Here is a 13,108-nt window from a genome sequence, read left to right on the forward strand (position 1 = left end):
TGAATTTTGTCATTTTGGTCTTGTTTATTTATTAAAGAATGTTCTAATTATCTAACGTGGTATGGGATCCTTTTTGAGTGGTTTGTTTCCCTTTATTACCGTTTGATGTGTTGCACAAACACTTTACACATTGCCTCTAAGTTATGACTGACTGCTCTGTGCCAAGCTACTAGAGGGTTGGCAAAAGTTAATTTAGGGTTAGCTTGTGCCTTACCCTGACAAGGATTGTGGTTGCTGCTTGGCCAGGACCCCCACCCCAGTCAACCAACCACCCAATTAATTGCTAAATTACAAGAGTGTGTAATATGATTTAACTCATGATCACAGAAGACAAACAGTTCCCCGCAGCCACTACTGCTGCCTTTAGGCAAAGTTTCTATGCACCAGATATCTGTGCAATAAGGCATTCTTGATGTTAGGGGTCATTCTGCTCTTTGTATCCATAGAACTGGAAAAGAAAAAGAAGGACAACTATCTGAACCATGTAGAGCAGTTCTGGACCATGGTTGCCAGGAAGTCAGGAGTCCTTGAGTCTTCTTCTTCCAGCCTTCTGGCAGCATCTTCTTCTTGAAGGATGTTTGTTCTCTTGCCACATCCAGGAGTTTTCTGATGACGTGGTGGTAAGATCATGTACAATAACCAGAGAATGTAGAATTCTCTCGGCCCAATTCTAACTATTTTCCCACAAATTTCCCACCTTCTTTCACAGCACTTCCTGTTTTGGTATACTGAAAACTTCCTTATTACCTCTATGTTAGAAACAGGGTTTCTGGTTTGCTAGGGTATGCACCTAAGCCAGACAGAACCCACCACTCTATTATTCATGGCATGTAGGTTACACACCAAAGATAACCTGTGCTCACCCTCTGGTAGGTTGGTGCAGAGCAGGCAGGCTTATCATCTGAGGCTATTTGTAAAGCGTTTGCGTAACACATTCAAACAGCAACACAATAAATACACCTCAAAAGAGATTCCACACAGGGTTAAATGTAAATATATATAGTATATTGTACATAAAATATAGACCAAAACGACATAAATCATAAATACTGTGCAAAATTACAAAATTATGCACTTACTGAATTAGTATCCTGACAATGCATGGCAAAAACAACATACATCAATACATTAGTGCAGGTAATGCAACAGAATATGAAAATATGAATCTGTTTGACTAAGTTCACCATTATCAATCACTCATGCAGTGTCCATTGTGGCAACTTGATCTTCATGGTGTCTCCCAAACATCAGTGTTGCAGGACATTTACCTGCAGTTTAATGGGGAGTTGACAGGTATGCACGAAGAGCCGAATAAAGAGCTGGTTTTTCAGTGCAGCACTCTGGACAGCCGTTTTAGGGTGCTCATAAAACTCTCAACAACACCATTTGCTTGTGTCAAAAGAGGTGTGCTTGTCTGATGCTTAACATTTAAATGAGTTAGAAAGTCTTTGACTTCTTGACTGTTGAAAGGTGGACCATTGCCTGAATTCAAAATTGTAGGAACACCCCATGTTGCAAAAATAGCTTGTAGCCTCCCAATGACTTTTTTGTGACAGATCGGCGAGAGGTCTTCCACCAAGGGAAAACGAAAATACTCATGAATGACTACCATTAAATGCTGTCCATTGTCAAGGGGCCCAGAGGAATCAACAGTAGTTTTCTCCCATACATGTTTTGGAAGATCAGGCTTGTTTAGCGTTGTGACGCCTTTGTGAGGTAGCTGTGCACTCTAGAATTGTGTTGTATTGTATTGTATGTTCAATGGATGCTGATGCAGGCCTTTATTTCTCGTTCTACTCTTTCATCAAGATGAGGAAACCAAACTCGGTCTCAGAGAGCTCACTTAGTGGCGACAATTCTATGATGTCCCTCATGTGCAAGTTCAATGACTTGCTGTCTCAGACTCTTCGGTATGACACTCCTCAGACCTCGTCAGACGATACCTTCTTGGGTAACGAAAAGTTCATCTTTCACATTTTTAAACTTCTGATATTCACTGTAATTTGTAAGTGCAATAATGTCTTTGAGTATTATCATAATACTGTGTGTGCTTGTGTCAGCAATGATCTGTTACACTGATCTAGTGGCAGGTGTATTGGACTTTACGATAAAGTTAATGTAGGCTTCAACTATTTTGAAAGTGGCACTATGACATTGTACTGGCACTTGTGAAAGTAGTCAGCCGGGTTTTGATCTTACCCTGGTTGGTGCACAGTAGTATAGTCATATTCATGCAGTCACAACCCCCACCTCTCAATACAAGGGTCCTCTTGGCTTTTAGCATTACCAAAGATGGTAAGCAATGCTTGATGATCTGTGACAAGAGTGTAATGCTTTCCATATAGAAACACGTGAAAATGTTCACAAGCCCACACCACAGCTAGGCTTTCTTTTTCAGGTTGTGAATAGGCACTTTCAGTTTGTGACAAATATCTGCTAGCACATACCACAATATGCCTGCAAGCATTTGGATGCCTATTGTGTTGGTCAAGAATCGAACCCAACCCTATCGGGCTAGTGTCAACAACAATTTCTATATGTAGTTTTGAATCAAAGTTAGGCTGTTTTCAGTGGTGTTCTCTATTGCATGTTTGTTTTCTGGAAGCTTTGTTTACATTTGTGTGACCATTGAAGTGAAGCATTGTGTTTAGTTAAGTCTCTTATTGGGGCACTTACTGTGGCAAAATCATGGATGTACTGAGAACAGTAGCTGTGGAAGCCATCACAGGTGGCTGACAAAGCCTGCACTTTAGCTGGATCTGGAGTCAATCCCTTATCAGATATAATGTGGCCAAAGAATTAGAGTTTTGTTTTGTGGAACTCACACTTCTCTTCATTAAAAGTCAGACATGCATTAGCAAGTAAACGGCACACTTGTGTAAGAGCTTTATCATGTTCCTTTAGTGTGGGCCCAAATACCAATATATCATCACTGTACTTGAAAGCATGCATGATAGGATGTATTATGTGGCGAATTACATCTTAAAACAGTTCTGCAGCTGATGACACGGCAACGTTTTGGGCCAGATGTACAACCATTCCATTTTGCGAGTTGCAAATTGCGATGTTTTGCGACACACAATTTGTGATTCTAAAAATGGATTGTACAACGTGTCTCAGGCACTGTTTTCGATTCCTAATGGGGTTGCTAAAGACCTACCTCATTAGGTTTTGGAATTCATTTAAAAGAAAAGAATTAAAAGTTTTCTTTTAATTTTTTAAAAGCAGGCAGAGGTCCATATGACCACTGCCTGCTCTTAAAAAACACTTACACATACATTCAAAAAGGGAAAGAGGTCCCCTCGGGACCCCTTCCCGTTTGCGACTGGCTTACCACCTACTAGATGTAGGTGGTAACTGTGCTATGCGGTCGCAAAACAATTGTTCATACCAGTGCAACTCGCTATTATTAAGGGATGCCCCTGGCACACTCCTTACAAATAGTGACTCGCAAACCCTATTTTGCGTGTCGGTCACAGGTTACCGACTCGGAAATTGGGTTTGTACATACCACAAACCTTTTTAGCAGTCGCGAATTAACCCACTCCCTGTTTGTGACTGCTAAAAAGTGTCTTACATCTGGCCCTTCGTCGCTTATATCTGAACAAACCAACTGATGGGTTCCTTTGCTCAGATCAAGGCGAGAGAAGACTTTGGTACCATTAAGCTGGGTTATCATATCAGCAATTGTGGACGTGGATATCATTCTCTTTCAGTTGCCTTGTTAGCTTGACAAATATTAACTCAGATTTGTACTGCTCTTTCAATGTCCTGACAGACAACCAGTCATCATTCCTTATTGAAGGACTTCCCGACCTGGTTATCATAGATGTTGTGAAAATAAGCTCAATACTGAAGTAGAATGACTAAAAGCTAAGGAATCAAAAAGGTGGAAGATTTGTGATAATGCCAGCAACAAATTATAATGTAACAAAATGTGGACTCAAAAAGGAGGTAGATTTGTGATAAGGCCAACAACAAATTATGACGAGGGAAAACGTTTAATCTCATGAATAAAACATTTTTTCATCATTTTGCATGGTGCCATATTTGCTTTTCCTAAATAAGAATGCAATTTGTTGAATAATATCTTGCTATGCTACCCCTATTTTACAATTGTGACCCTGACTATTATGAGTTCTATCTGAAAATAAGTATTATTTATTCTTAAGTTACTGTTATCTGTTCAAGAGTTTATCGGAATGCTTTCAATACACTACATGCACCAGAAGTATAATGATCCATTGATTTTCCTTTCTACAATTGTTGTCACATGTATCCAACTCCTTTTTGATCAATGTGTTGTATTCATTTTCTTACAGGTATGTATTACTTGGCCCGATGGACACACTAGTGAATTTGATGCTGACTGGCTGAAGAAAAGATGCTTCTCTAAGCAATCTAGAGCTCAAATGCAAGAAGAATTAAGTCATCTAGGTAAACCTGTTATTTCAATTACATTGCTTATACTTGTGAAATAAGATAGATCAATACCCTGTAATGGTCCCTACTGCTGGGTGAATGTTATAAGCATCTAAGAAATTATTTGCTAATTCACTTTAACTTTTTCGTTCTTCATATCATCGAAAATGATAACCATAATCTGTTCTATGAAAGTCTATACTTTCAAATCCTTACACTTTTTAAAGATAATTAGTAGTAAATCAGTTCATGCAACCTATGCACCCATGAAGGGTTACGAAGAGATCATAACCATAGTTTTTCCCTTCTGTCTTCCTTCTTAGGCTACTATTTAAGAGTAAATACTTAACAATGCAAACTTGCAAACTCTGTTAATCATATTTTCATACAGCTCTCCACTAATTGGTCATAGCTCTAATCACTTGTTATTGTGAGATACCTTCAGTCTGACAGTGACAGTGAGAAACAATCAATGGGTGAACTGAATATTTTTAAATAAGTCTGATTCTCACCAGATGGGAGACAGGAGGAAACTTCAAAAGACTTCTTCTCCATTACTCCATTATATTGTCTCGAGTATCCACCATGCAGATCACTCCAGTAGAGAGGTCTTTAAGGTTCTCCAAACCTTTTTAAGCCTAAAGCAATAGAGACTGAAGTGATACCTTCTCCAGCTTTGTGTGAAAATATTGCTAGTTTCTTTGCTAATAAAATTGCAAAGGTCTGCGACTCCTTCTCGGCACCAGAGGCAACAGAGAAATTAGATACACCACTGGAAGCGGTGGAGGTTCTGCCGTTTTCTAATTTCATACCTCTCTTGCCTTAAGAGTCATTAGCAGAAATTCAAAAATGTCGAGCAGGTGCCCCAGATGATCCATGCCCTCCTAGACTCTGGAAAATGCTGTCCCTTTCTTTGACTGGGGCACTGTTTCATATCTGGAACACTTCTCTTGACACTGGCGTCTTTCCAGACAAATGGAAACTCGCGACGCTTCTGCCCCTGAGAAAAAAAACAAATGGTGACCCAGGAGAGCTCAACAATCTTAGGCCAATCTCATTGCTCCCCGCACCCGGTAAAATGGAGAAGCTGGTCCAGTGCCAACTGACTAACTTTATTGAGAGCAATGGCTTTCTGCATGACCCACAATCTGGATTCTGGGCGGGTTTCAGCACGGAGACCGCTCTTCTTGAGGTGGCTGAGTCAGTGAGATGGTCGCCAGGTTCAGGGGCATCAGCGTTGCTGGTGCTCCTGGATCTGCCTGCTGCATTCAACACTGTTGATCATGCCATATTGGACCAGAGACTACAAGATGCGGGCTTTGGGGGGAAGGTGCTGACCTGGCTGAAATCATATTTAAGCGGTCGCACCCAGAGAGTCGCCTCACAACCATTTGAATCAAAGCCCACACATCTTTGGTGTGGTGTCCCTCAAGTCTCAGCACTGAGCCCACTACTCTTTAAACTCTACCTAGCTCCGCTTTTCTCTTGGTTTGACAACTGGGGAGTGAAAGCAATCTCCTACACTGACGATACCCAGTTGGTTTTCCCCTTTCAAGAGCAGACGGTAGATGCTTTCAAGAACTTTAAAGGGTGTCTGAGAGACATAGCATTATGGATGAATACAAACAAATTAAAACTCAATGCAGGAAAGACAGAGGTACTGTTCTTCGGAAAGGGCCCATTGCCAGCTTCAGATCTGTGGTGGCCATCAGAAATGGGTCCACCGCCTTCACCCGCCATTAAAATCAGAAATCTAGGTGTGAGATGGGAGGCTGATCTCACCTTCTCGGCCAAAATTCAGCAGGTCAACGTTACCTTCTTCAGTAATTTAAGAAATCACCAAAATATTTTACATTTCTCACCGGAAGATTGCCGCAAATCCGTAGTCAATGCCACAGTGACATCTAGGCTAGCCTACGCAAATGGCTTATACCTTGGCCTTCCTAAATATTCTATCTGCCGCCACCAGAGGATACAGAATGCGGCTGCGAGACTGGTCAGATGCATACCGTTTCGGCACCATGTCTCTTGGCATTTACATCAATCAATCAATCAAACATTTGTAGAGCGCACAACATACCCGTGAGGGTCTCAAGGCGCTGGTGGCGGGGGCCACTACTGATCGAACAGCCAGGTCTTGAGTAGCCTCCTGAAGGTCAGCAGGTCTTGATTCTGTCATAGGCTCAGTGGGAGGGTGTTCCAGGTCTTGGCGGCGAGGTGGGAGAAGGACCTCCCGCCAGTGGTTGTTCTTCGGATGCGCGTGACGGTGGTGAGTGCGAGGTCGGCGGAGTTGGCGGTTGAGGATGTAGAAGGAAAGCCGTTTGTTGAGGTAGGCTGGGCCGGTCTTGTGGAGTGCCTTGTGTGCGTGGATGAGGAGCTTGAAGGTTATCCTCTTAGTTGGGGGGTGATGTGGCCGTGGCTTGGTACATCAAGGATCAGTCATGCCGAGGCGTTTTGGATGCGTTGCAGTCATTTGATGAGCTTGGTCGGGGCTCCTGCGTAGAGGGCATTTCCGTAGTCGAGTCTGCTGCTGACGAGGGCCTGGGTGACTGTTCTTCGTGTATCTGTCAGGATCCACCTGTAGATCTTGCGGAGCATACGGAGGTGTTGAAGCAGGTGGAGGAGACGGCATTGACTTGCTTGGTCATGGAGAGCGTTGAGTCGAGGATGATTCCCAGGTTGCGTGCGTGGTCGTTGGGTGTCGGGGCTGCCCCCAGTGCCGTCGACCACCAGGAGTCATCCCAGGCTGAAGGGTTGGAGCCGAGGATAAGGACCTCCGTTTTGTCCGTGTTCAGCTTCAGTCGGCTGGTCTTCATCCAGTCGGCGACGGCCATCATTCCTTTGTGGAGGTTGGCTTTGGCGGTGATGGGGTCCTTGGTGAGGGAGAGGATCAGTTGAGTGTCATCGGCGTAGGAGATTATGTTGAGGTTGTGCTGTCGGGCGACGTGTGCGAGCGGGGCCATGTAAATGTTGAACAGCGTTGTTCTGAGGAAGGAACCCTGGGGTACGCCGCAGATGATCTCGGAGGCTTCGGATCGGCATGGGGGAGGCAGACGCTCTGGGTTGTGCCGGAGAGGAAGGAGGTGGTCCATTCCAGGTCTTTGTCTCGGATCCCTATGGCGTGGAGGTGTGCACGTAGTGTGCGGTGGCAGATGGTGTCGAAGGCGGCGGAGAGGTCCAGGAGGATGAGGGCCGCGGTCTCTCCGTTGTCCAGCAGTGTCCTGATGTCGTCGGTGGTGGCGATGAGGGCGGTATCGGTGCTGTGGTTGCTGGCGAACCCTGACTGGGAGGGGTCCAGGATTCCGTTTTCTTTGAGGTATTGGGTTAGCTGTCTGTTGACGATCTTCTCGATGACCTTGGCCAGGAACGGGAGCAGCGAGATGGGCCGGAAGTTCTTGAGGTCCAGTAGCCAAAAGAATTGAATTCAAGGCCATGACTTTGGCCTACCGGACTCTCAATGGAAAATGCCCCGGCTACCTTAAACAAAGACTTTGCTGCTATAAGCAAAATTGAGCTTTGAGGTCAAACTCTCAAAATTTGCTTTGTACTCCCCACTTTGCGAAAGCACGTCTGGGTGGTAGAGCGCTCGCAGTTAGAACAGCCATAATGTGGAATGCCCTGCCTGGGAACCTCCACCAGGCTAAATCAGAGACCTGCTTAGAAAGGCCTTGAAGACTTGGCTCTTTAGGGCTGACTAGGCTGGGTTGTAGTGCTGCAGCCTCTCTGCGCGCAATGCCTGCTGCTAGAGCGTCGGGATACCTCTGCTTGAGGTAGTTGTTGCGCAATACAAGCTTCAGTATTATTATTATTATTATTACTATGGTCAGTTGCCTCAAGTAACTTGTTTTTATCTTCCATACTGCAACAGAACTGATTTCATACTTGTATTTATTTAATGTGAATTAATGAAATTGCAGATTTTAAGTATTTGATGTCACTCAGAGTAGAGACACTATTTGACTGCCATTTTAATTTCATATATAAGCAGCTATACAACAAACATACTTTTGATTAGTTTCTATTGAATTGGAAAACTAAGTTAAAGGTAAATGATCATACAGTGTTTTACAGTTACTAAAATACTATCTTTAAGTTCCACTGTGATGATAATTATCTGCATTAAACAAGTGTACAATTATCAGCATTGTGTTGACCATACAGACAACTAAGAATTGTTGATGAATGTCCTTCTAATATCTCTATCTCTTTGTCCTCCAATTAATATTGTTACCGCAATTAAGTTTGAGTTTTCTACATCATTTGCGGAACAGCAGGCTACCAGCTCTACTAGCATTTTATCGTAGTTAAATGTGTCCTATTTTTTATTATTTAGATGTTATTGACTTGTATTAGCTCAATTTCACTGAAATGGAACTTAATTGTTTAACTATAAAATAGTATTTAAGTCATGGTAAAGCAACCAAAGATTCAAAACAAACACATGAGCAGAAGAGCAAGAGACAACCAATAATAATTTTGATCAAATTTACATGTAAACTGACTTTCATTTTTTGGGTGAAAATAATAGTCATTGGCAACTGTAGGATGTTTTGACCCTAATCTTATAATCTAAATGTATTGCAAGTCAAATCTATTCCCAATCGTAACAACCAGTTACGACATATATTCAATAGTTGATGTCAGGATGGTAATTTCTCCAACAATTATCTATTTCAAAAAGTCAATTTTATTTATTTATATATTTCTGGTGTTTTATTAAGCATGAACATAACCTAAGGTTATCAGAGCGCTGTATATATGATAGATAAACACAAATGAAGAGCTGATACATAAAAAGAACATCTAATAAAAACAAATACTTTTAAGAACTCCAGCAAGATATGGTATGTGGTAACAGAGTTAATAATATTTGTGTATGAATCATTGGAATGTGTTCGCCAGGGTAGTTTTTAATGATTCTGCTTTGCATCGGTTCTGTTCCAGGAACCCCGGGGACAATGTTTGTGTGGGTTCTACAAGGATTGATGTGCTTCAACCTTGTATTAGTATGAAAGCACTTGTACCGGCCAATGCGCCTAAGGCAACAGGCTCATCTTGACTTTTAGGAGAGGAATCTGTTTATTGGGATCTTTTTCACCTCTTTTTTAAAGATATGGGTCAATGGGTTAGACCGAACCTTGGGTGGTCGATTTTTCCATATCCATCTAAGCAGTTGTGGATTGCCAATTTCAGTTACACTTAATAAAATGGAAAGTAATTTTTGTAATGTTAGGATGACAATCATCTTGCTAGCTATACTTTCAAGTAAAACTACTCAAATTCATAGTTTTCCTTGTGCACAAACATTAGTCAATTGTACTTGAGATACTAGTGTGAAAAAGAAAAGTCATTAAATGCTAACTGAAAACATAAATAATTTGAGAATAGGATTCCTACATGAATCCAGTATTACTGCCCCTGCAGGATTAAATATATATTCTTACCAAGCTGGTCTGAATTTAAACATTAATTGAAATCTTGTAATTGGAGACTTTTAAAGAGATATTCAAATTCTTTTTAAGTTGCTATGCTTTTAATCTCTCATAGCTATGTCATTGAATGATGGGCAAACACTAAATGCCAAGGGCATCCAAGCTATACCTTTCAGGCCAGACTATTTTAAAAGTTTTTTGTGTCATTTCCTGATGTCACAGCCTCCAAGGAAACACAATAATGGTTTTATGGTAGACTTGTGTGTTTGGGAAGCTGAGACTTCCTCTTTTACTGGATATCTGATGATTCTGAAAAGAGATCTTGTTCCCATCACCTTCCCCTATGCGACTATCTCAAAATATGTTGTTTCCTAAATAAACATTGTTCTGAAATCTAGAGCTACTTTTGAAAAAACTTGAAGACTTTTTCAAAAAAATAATATTTTTATTGAACATTCAGGTGTAGCTCTTCCTATCAGTTACATTTTATGAAAATGAATTTTCTATAAATGTTTGCATATTTATGTAAGCTGCCCCATAAATACGTGATCAAATATTACAGTTGCAATGTACTTGGATTTGATAGAGTCAAACACAAATCTGTGGTAACCTGGGGCTTCTGAGGCTTGACTGTGTCACATTCCACTGGAACATCATGATGAGGAATGTTCTCAAGGTAATGTTATTGATTGACTTCCAGCTGGGAGGATGGTCATGGGAGCTCCCATCATGCTCTGTGGCTGAAGGTGGGATGGGCCTGGTGGACGGCGAGCCAGCGCGGTGTGGCGGTGGCTGACAAGGACGCACTCAGCTGGATGGCGGTCGGTCCACTCTCAGCCGCTTTAAGTCGGCGGGGAACGGCAAAACCTAGAGAGCAGGAAACAAAGTGGGGAGCCTGAACAAAGTTACAAGCTGCCTGTATGAGTGTAGACGTCAGAAGCCTGACTGAGGTCGAGCTGCTGTGTTTGTCGGCTCATGGAGCCATAGGGAGCCGCAGTGAGACGGAGGCTGAGGCGAGGGTCTCAAAACGAAGGGGCACAAGGACGGAGCTTTGGCCTCAGAGATTTCGAAGTCTAATGTCCTTACACAGTTGAAATCAGGTCAGTTTTTTCTGCTTGGATGGCGTCATTACATTAACATTATATTAACTACGCCTATTTGGGCTATCCACATGGTTTGAGGCCCTATTTTCCATAGTGGGTTGGCATTAGGCAGCCCCTTTGTTGGTGACCAGGGAGGCGGGTGCGGAAGTGGCCTAACAAGGTTTTGGGTGTGACTTGCGTCCTCCTCCCAGGCCACATTCCTATGTCCTAGAAGGTAAGGACCATGAAAAGAATCTCTCAAGACACCTCTGTAAAGCCTAAACCTGTAGCAAATTCCTCATAGAGCTTGAAAACCCGCCGACGTGGTAATTCCTCTTCTAAAGAGATGGAATAGAGGCTATTTAACAGCAAGCCCATGAAAGACTCCTCTAATAAGATATCTGGGCACCCTTGCTCTAGAGAAATGGATGGTCACCTGGGGCCCAAGGATTCTGTTGCTACATTGGGATCCCTGCCATTTAAAGATACTCATAGAAACATAGACTATGCCTCAAACCTACTAAACCATACCTCTCCCTTGAAATTAGAAGTGAGCCCCTCTATTCCAATTGAACCTTTGACAGCAACGGGCCTCCATCAAGCAGCAGTCAGCCTACCCGCTGTTCTTTGGCCTTAATGCAAAACATCAGGTTAAAACGACAAGCGTAATAGTACTGAAGCCAGTCACAAGCCTTGACATGCATGATGAGCGCTCCTCTGGTGAGATGGGGGCAAGGTCAACCGCTGATACCTTCTTGTTTAACACCGCTATGGAAGTTACAACTGAAGCCCTGCTAACAATACTGCTTGTACATTTGGCTATTTTGCAATCTTCATCGACACTTGAATGCCCAAAGAGTATGGGTACCCTACTACAACAGATCCTGCAGTACTAAAAAGCATGAAATTGTCTCGGGAACTAGCTCAAATAAGAACAGAAATGCAACAGTCCTTAATCCAATTCGATATCCAACAGCCTACATCAAGCATTACAGAAGCAGAACAATGGATCTCAGATCTGGAAGAGAGCGTACTTCAACAAACTGACCAAGTAAACAAGCTACAATCTGAATTAATAAATCTACAAATCAAGGTGGACGATTCGGAAAACCGGTCGCGAAGAAACAACTTACCTATAACTGGAGTCCCCAAAGGCCGCGAGAATGGACAATCAGTGACAGAAGTTGTTTCTGATCTTATCATTAAATATGTGTGACCAGAGGTTGCAACACAGAAGATCGACCTTACTGTTGCTCGGGCTCATTATGTACTCGCAGTCCAGTACTCCAATTCCAAATATCCAAGAACGATTATCGTGAACTTTGGGGATTTCAGAATTAAAGAAAAGATTATGGTATCTGCCATTCGTGACAAAGTGTATAAACCACAGATAACTTTTTATTTAAGATTTTTTCAGATATGTCTGCTTTCTCTGCTAGGCATAGAAAGGACTTTAAAGGCATGATAAATTGTTTTTAGCAGCTCGGGTCCCTGCTGGTATTAGCCAGCAATCCAAATTGAAAGCTCTCCATAAAGGAAAGTTTAAAAAATTTCAGTCAATTGAGACAGCGCAAGTATTTCTCCAGTCCCTACAGCACAAAGAAGAAGGGAGCAAGGGATAGTGGGGCTCCACTTTTTTCTAGATTTGAATGGTTATAGACTCATGAATGTGTAATTTCTTTTCCTCTAGTATGTGATAGGCCCTCACGGATATTTAAGGGAGTCTTGGGTGTTTGGGACGGATGCTGTAGACCACCAGCCTCCTACCTACTACCTTGGGTGCCAGTCTGGATATAGATGGGTTTTTGACAAATCCCTGGTAGCAGATGAGCAGTGTGTTACGGATATGCGCTTGGAGTTAAAGGAATTTGTTAACTCTAACGGTAATACAGGTTCGGAATTTGCAGTATGGGTGCTCTTAAAGCTTTCTTCAGAGGGAAAGTAATTGCATATAAGATCCATGGTAAGAGAATGATAAAAAGATCACGGTTTGAGAAGGAATTTTCTAAGGAAATGGCAAGTTATCTTGCCTTACCAACCCCTGAAGGAAAAAATAAACTCTGCTGTGCAAAGCTTGAGATGTAGGAATTTGTTACGTCAAAAGAAATTCTGAGCCACAACTCTGTTTTGCAATAGAGATATGAAGAAAACAAGCATATCAGTAGATATTTG

General features: G+C 42.2%; 1 protein-coding gene across 1 annotated transcript in view; it reads left to right on the forward strand.

Moving 5' to 3' along the window:
* The window catches only part of BBOX1 (gamma-butyrobetaine hydroxylase 1), a 704,161-nt gene that overhangs the window by 84,201 nt on the left and 606,852 nt on the right, over window positions 1-13,108 (forward strand). The window contains exon 3 of the mRNA XM_085643632.1: window positions 4,323-4,437. Coding sequence (XP_085499758.1) covers window positions 4,323-4,437 — 115 coding nt within the window. The remainder of the gene's footprint in view (window positions 1-4,322; window positions 4,438-13,108) is intronic.

The sequence above is a fragment of the Triturus cristatus genome, chromosome 3_1 (assembly GCF_964204655.1).
Source record: "Triturus cristatus chromosome 3_1, aTriCri1.1, whole genome shotgun sequence".
Classification (NCBI taxonomy): Eukaryota; Metazoa; Chordata; class Amphibia; order Caudata; family Salamandridae; genus Triturus; species Triturus cristatus.